The sequence below is a fragment of the Lepisma saccharinum genome, chromosome 8, assembly GCF_977018435.1.
Source record: "Lepisma saccharinum chromosome 8, izLepSacc3.1, whole genome shotgun sequence".
Classification (NCBI taxonomy): Eukaryota; Metazoa; Arthropoda; class Insecta; order Zygentoma; family Lepismatidae; genus Lepisma; species Lepisma saccharinum.
The window spans coordinates 35,104,635-35,111,766 of record NC_139236.1 but is presented as its reverse complement, the minus strand read 5'-3'; the positions used below and the strand labels follow the sequence as shown (position 1 = coordinate 35,111,766).

Genomic DNA, 7,132 nt, shown 5'->3' with positions numbered 1-7,132 from the left:
GAGATGTTGTTTTTCTCAATACTGTGATAACTGAAGATTTAACGTGGGTATACAGGTACAAACAGGAAACCAAAGCCCAGTCATCACAGTGGAAGTATTCATCCTCGCCAAGGTCCAAAAAGGCAAGGCAGGTGCAGAGCAAAATAAGGTGCTGATGACATATTTTCCTAAGACTGCCTTGGCATTTTGCATCATAGTATGCACCAGAAGGTCAAACAGTAACTAAGGAGTATTATCAAGATGTCCTCCATCATCTCTGTGATGCAGTTTGTCACAAGAGACGTGGACGTAACAACAGCTGGATCACAATAACACCCCACCTCGTTCCTCACATCTGATTTTGTGGCAAAGAAAGATATTGCAATCATTAACCCGGCTCCTTACTCTTCAATGGCTGCATGTGAAATCTGGTTGGTCCCAAAGCTAAAATCTCCGCTGAAAGGCTCCCGTTTTGGCAGCCGAGAGGACATTATTTGCGATGCGACAGTGTAGTTGAGCCATTCAAGCCTCGGGCTAAGCGTGTGAAATCCCAAGGGATCTAAGAGTTAAACCACACCAGGCAAGTGACTTTCTTTTCCTGCCAAAAGTCTGATCCTTTTTAGACAGCACTGCTGGTTGCTTAACGACCGAGCGTGTTTTCCTGGTAAACGCATGAACAACGTTTTCAGCGGGAATTTTAAATTTCCGTATGCTTTTATATAAAAATTTTATCTCTCTGGAACTAAGAACGCTGGACTTACAAATTATACCTAGTTTTGTTCAGTACAGATGTGGCTATAAGCCTGCAACATGAAAACAAAATTTTCCATTATCAAGTAGAAGAAAAAAAGGTTGTTTTTTTTTACGAAATTTGAAAGTCTGCACCCCCCCACCCACCCCATGTGGCGACGCAAATGTGCAAAATTGTACCAGCACATTGCCTGATGTGTTTTGTATTATCGTACAAAAAGTCGCACGCATATTCGAGACAATAATTCACACCCTGAAACATGCCCACCAACGTGTGCTCTTTCTCCACAAAAGATAGCAGCAGCCCCCTCATCCTGTGACATGGATATGAAGCTAAAAATAGCATGGCTGCATAAAGAGGAACTGCAAAATCATTCTTTAGACCCACTGAAGCCTGTTTGGGAAATAAAGGCATCCTAAAATATTTTGTCAGGCACAGTTTTTCCTCTGCAAACTAGCGCATTAGCACTACGTGAAAAAGGAAGCCGGAAGATTATTTTAGCGTTTTTGTTCCCTTGGTAAAAGTGCCATTACAAATACCAGAACTGAGCACCCCCCCCAAATATAACCCAAATAAAATTAAACCTTACTGATTGTTTATCACATACCTCAAGACTCGTGCAGAACTAAAAACATGTATATCTGAACAAAAACAGTCGCAGTATGTCCCAAAAGTCAGATACTACACACAAAAGCATCTTGTCCCCTATAGGGAACGAACTGTCTGGCGTAAATACCTGCTGTCCCCTATGAGGGACAAAAGGTCGTCTAAGGGTTAATCAGCTGTCATTTGGCAATGGCATAAAGAGTATGGCAGTGTCAGGTGTTTGAGGGTTAACTGAAGTGTCCCCCCATCATATACTGAAACCGATTACTACAAGGTAACAGCAGCAATTATTAAATATTTTTGGGAAGCTCCCAGTAAGGTCGTATAAAAATGAAAGGTAAGTTTAGAAGAAACTAACAAACACAGGTAAAATTATAAAGCTACCCCCCTGCACAAGGGTGGAGGTTATGTGATCAGCACCATGCTCTAGCTGCACCCCCTTTATTAGAGAATGAGTAAACCGTATAGCCATTTTATGCAGACATATCCCAAGGAAGTCATATGCCTTAGACTGGATGACTACTGTGGCCCTTTAAATACAAAATATAGCATACACACTAATCTAAAATAAAATAGCTTCCTTGTAAATAAAGATGCCTTCATAAAATTAGGATGTTTTATTTCAGATATAATTTCTTCAAAATATTTAATCTCAATACACTGTGCCATACTCCAGTATTTGCTTAGTAATTCCTGCAACAGAATTCAATTTTTTAGTAAAAATGTAATACTGCATGTCGGAGGAAAAGGATATGCACAATGTTGCATGAAAATGTGAAATTATACCAGAATAACAGTATTATATGTATAGAATGTGGTACACATGTAATTTTATTTTATTTCATATAACATCCATTTACATTGCAATTTATACAAAAATATTTTGTTAAAGATGGGAACCAGAAGGTAAAGAGATTCTTTGCAGTTTTACAAATATAAAAACTGTTAATGTACATTTGAAGAAATGGCACATTACTCAGAACAGACAGATAAAGTATTACTTCTTACGAGATTCTTTATTGAATTAGAAGATATGCATATGCCCCCTCCAACAGTTTTGCTCTTAGGCAATAGAACTGCCTGGATTACTTGATGACACCCCCCTCTCCCCCTTCCTCAGAAGTAATAGTAATCCTGCAATACACTGGATCTAACTTGTTCTCAGAACTTGATGATGACAATTGCACATAGCAATAAAAGAAATTAAATTTTTAAATTCTTAACATGCAGCTTCAAAGGCATGCCTTCGCATTCTGCTTTGTAGCCCAGGTAATGTTTTACATCAACTGCCATTGCAATAAATTGCAAATAAAACCTAAAAAGATGGTCTCAAATCCAACTTTGTACAGTACCAGTTTTAAACTGCTAAAATGTTGAAGTATTGGGCCAGACCCTAATTATTTTCTAGCAATTTTTGTATTGGAGGATAGCATGTTCATGGGGCACAATGTGATGAAAAAAAAGTAAGACTACAAACATCAATTTGCAATAGTCTTTTTAACATTACAAAGTACCTCATATTGCTGCAGCCTTTACATTGGAATAATGTTACATAATATAAACCCGGCCTAATTAAGCACAAAACATGTAAACTCTGCGAGTGAAAAGAGTTGGTGCGAAATTCTAGTGGCCTCTATGTTAATATTATATATTTATATGTGGGGGTGTGTATGTGTTTTAACAAGAATGTAACAGGAATATAACTAAAAAGTACAAGCTATTGTATATTCAATTATGAAACCACTCAATGTATTTCTGGGATTGAACTTTTCCACTAACAACAATGTACAAATTCACTTTGCAGGCAATCACAAGCCCAAATACAACAAACGTTCCAAATAAAATACACCACAATTGCTTTATAAAACATTAACACTTTGCTACAAATAACACAGAATAACTATATACAACATATTCATTAAAAAAACAACAGAATGGGATTATACTTCCAGTAATGTATGTATATCTGAAACCTTCCCTTTCCTTCAGTACCTAATGCTACTTTTCTAATTGTCTAAACAATACAATACTATATATGTATGTAGATGTTATGCTTGGAATTAGAATATTATTTTAATTAAAAATCTGACCCATTAGTCATTTTTTTCTTTAAAAACAATGTTTCGGTCCTTAGAGAGCTAAAATTTTGTCAGAGTTTAGATGACATAAATTTGAGTAGAATCAGAATAACTAACAGTGCAGGAACTATTAATAAGCACTGGCCTTGTAATAATTTCATTAGCAAATCATATGCAATGAAAGTACTCAATAGTGCATACATAATATTAAAAACGACAGTAAGTGTTTCACTGTAATGTGATCTGCAGAACAAGTATTTAGTTTGTGGGAAAACCTGCAGTCTGGTTTCTTGCATCAAACAGATCAGCTGTTGCAAACCTGATTAATAAAACTATTTAGTCTAATGTAGCAATTGCAATTTATCTCCATTGTTTATAATACATACATTTTATACTATTTGCAGTAAATTTATTCTCATATATATACACACCATAATTTACTGCATCTATGAAGTTAAATTATTAAATTCCATATTAATTTTGATTGGCATTCATCATTGAAATTCTAAATTCTTACCTTTCAACATAATATTTTCTCCATTCACGAGGGTTTACTCACATTACAGATTCTTAAAAACAAGCATCACAAAATAAAAGACACAAGTATTTATTACAAATAAAGACACATGTATATACTGCCTTCAATAACAATTACATCTATTCTGGCTACCACTATAGCATTTTCAACGTTTCCCACTTTCATTTAATATCTTCGTTACCCCTCTGCTGCAGAACATTATTATTAGTGATCAATGATTAGGTTAGGTATATGACAGGGCACATGACATATCTCCCAGAAGTATATATTTTGTCTGATTACAACTGTATATCACTTCTAGATAACACAGTTTAGAAATCTATCTTGCATACACTATGATTCAGTCATATAACACTGTGAAAATAACATCCCAAAAAACAGGATGTGTGCCTTATGGGAAGGTAAAATGTTTTTTTTATTATTTTTTTATTTGCACTCATGCTTCACACATACATTTTAGTCTTTCTTGTACTTACAAACAAAATCCATTCCAGGGAGAACATGGGTGGGAAAAAAAGTAATGCACCAGCATCATATGTGATAGCACAAAATTGCATCCACTCTAACCTAGATATAAAACACTTCCTCACTAACTGTCCGATCTTTTAGTATGGAACATTACTGAAGAGATATGATACTGATTCCCCATTGTGCGTTCTTCTCACAGCTTCTGCAAACATCATGGATACATCTATGCACTGCAAAAGAATAAATAAGTCATTGAATAATGGTCATTGTCATATAATTATTTCTTTTGAGAAATTCTAAACAAAAGCAAAATTTATATTTTTAATTTCTTATGTCAATTGTGACCATGACAATCATTGATGATTAGGGTGACCAGACATGTCCTCCTTTTTAGGTGTCTGTCTGGCATCCGGGCAGATTTTTTAGAAATCGGTAAATGTCCTCCTTTTTTGGATAGACCATAGCAAATGTGCTGCATAGAAAATGCTTCCACACATAACAATCATCATTTAGGGCATATTACTTGGGGTGCGTTAAGTATTCGAACAATGCTCACCTAGCATCTGGGAGCTGAACATGATCACTTTTCCTACTGACTCCTTAGTAGGGTGCAGATTTATAGGCACTAAAAACCTCTGAAATAGGCAGTCAAATAGGCACCAAAATGATGAAAATAGGCACTCAAAAAGACATTATACATTTAGAAAAGGTACAAAAATAGGCACCCTATAATTTAAAAAAAGATGTTAAACAGACAATGAATGTGAACTCATTTCTATTTTCTTTTTACAATGCACGGTTATACTGTATTAGCACTTCAGTTTATATTAAATACATAAAAAAAGTGGGCTAACGATTAACAAAGTATTAATACTCTTTAGATCGAAATTCACATTTGCAGGGAATCGTCAATTAATGTAATTCTCACAAAAAAAGCTTATGCTAATGACTGTGCGAATTTAAACAATTGATGAAAAAACAATTTGCACCATTGTAAGAAAAAAAATATTTTATACAATATTCTAATTGAGACCCTCAAATCTGTCTAATACCAGATTTCAGTCAGTACAATGCAGGGAAAGCCAAAGGTGTAAAAAAAAGCTGAAATATGCAAAAATTGCAGAAGAGCAATTTTTCGGCACGATAAAGCAAAATAGGAATATATAGGCACTAGAAACACCATGAAACGAACTTAAACATTAAAGCCTATGTTTTACTACATAGGAATATAAAAGGCAAATAGGCAAAACTCCGCACCCTAGTTATTAGTATTATTATAACTCCTTGCTTCACCCTCTGAAACTGATGGAACGCACATACTCTGTGCAGTTCTTTTCAATTTGATTCATTTGGTTTATTTTACTTCGCTATTCTGCCACTTTTAGCTAATCGCGAAGATGAGGATGAGCGATGATTGTGATGAAGAACACCCATGCCCAGGCTGGTATTCGAATCCGAGACCCCTTGTGTTGTGGTTCGGTGTGCTAACCATTCCACCATGGAGGTCGGCCAGTTCCTTTTCGAGTTATACATACACGATACAGAAACGCATAATGAGAATTATCATTATTAAGTAATATTTACTTTCATGAAATAACGAAGCAAAAGTGTAAATTCAACATTTATCTTGCAAGAAAATATCCAGCTTGTAAAGGATGGAAGAAAAGAATACGAGATAAAGTGTAAGGTGGCTGTCACTTTCCCCTGCTGTTGAAAGAGTGCTAGAAATGTCCATGGCATTAAAATCATATTTCTTCACCCAATCTAAACTATTCGGCTTTTGGAAATACAGTAAGTTAAAGCAAATCTTACTTGTTACATTTGCATTCACTTGTGGGGATATTTCATTCTAATATTCAAGAATTAGAAAAGGAGTAAAATTCTGTGCTTAAAATTGTAGATATTCTTTGTCATTTGTTAAATAACAGATTAGAAGATTCTTTCTTTGCTTAAAGGTAAGAGGAAGTTATTGAAAGAGATCACCTGAAAAGTATATGCGAGCAAAATATTAGTAAGATTTTTTTATATTGATATGAGTAATGGCAAATGTTTTGCCATTTTTTGCGGTGTCCTCTTTTTATGGCTTTGTCCTCCTTTTTCACCATACTCTGTCCTCTTTTTTGAAAGTATGTGTCTGGTCATCCTATTGATGACTAGATGAAAGTAAAAATATACTAAATCAATCCTTCTCAAAAATAAAGTTTTGAGAAAGCATCTTTGGATCATTAATTAAATACCATAACTATTAATGACTTCCCTATTCAGCATCATACATATAAAACGAGAGAAGATTAGGTCACGACCATGCTGTCGGCAGACAAAGAAAATGCTTCTGTAATACTGACATTCACAGGTAACTGTAAAATAGCCAAAATTCTAACCAACAGCAGCACATACCAACCATTTACTCACACATCCCCACAGCTTCAATAGAAAGAACAAAACTAATGGTAGCCCCCTATTCCTTGAACATCCTGTATACAGGAAACCAACACACAAATCTATGCTTCAATGCCAAAGGTCATTAAAAGAATCGCCTTCAAGATGAAATCATGCGCATGGCTTTTAGAGAGAATGGATACTCAGAATGCCACAAAAACAATGGATACTCAGAATGCCACAAAAACAAAACACTTAGAGAGTGATGCAAAAGAGGAACAACAAATACCAACAAGAAAACACTGATAATATATACAAACAAGAAAACACTGA

At 35.0% G+C, this 7,132-nt stretch overlaps 1 protein-coding gene across 3 annotated transcripts in view; it reads right to left on the bottom strand.

Annotated features, from left to right (window-relative positions):
- Positions 1-2,154: 2,154 nt before the first annotated feature.
- The window catches only part of Prps (phosphoribosyl pyrophosphate synthetase), a 96,318-nt gene continuing 91,340 nt past the window's right edge, over positions 2,155-7,132 (bottom strand). For all 3 annotated transcript variants that reach the window (XM_083126472.1, XM_083126473.1, XM_083126474.1), the window contains one exon: positions 2,155-4,650. In XM_083126472.1, coding sequence (XP_082982598.1) covers positions 4,558-4,650 — 93 coding nt within the window. In that variant the 3' untranslated portion in view covers positions 2,155-4,557. The remainder of the gene's footprint in view (positions 4,651-7,132) is intronic.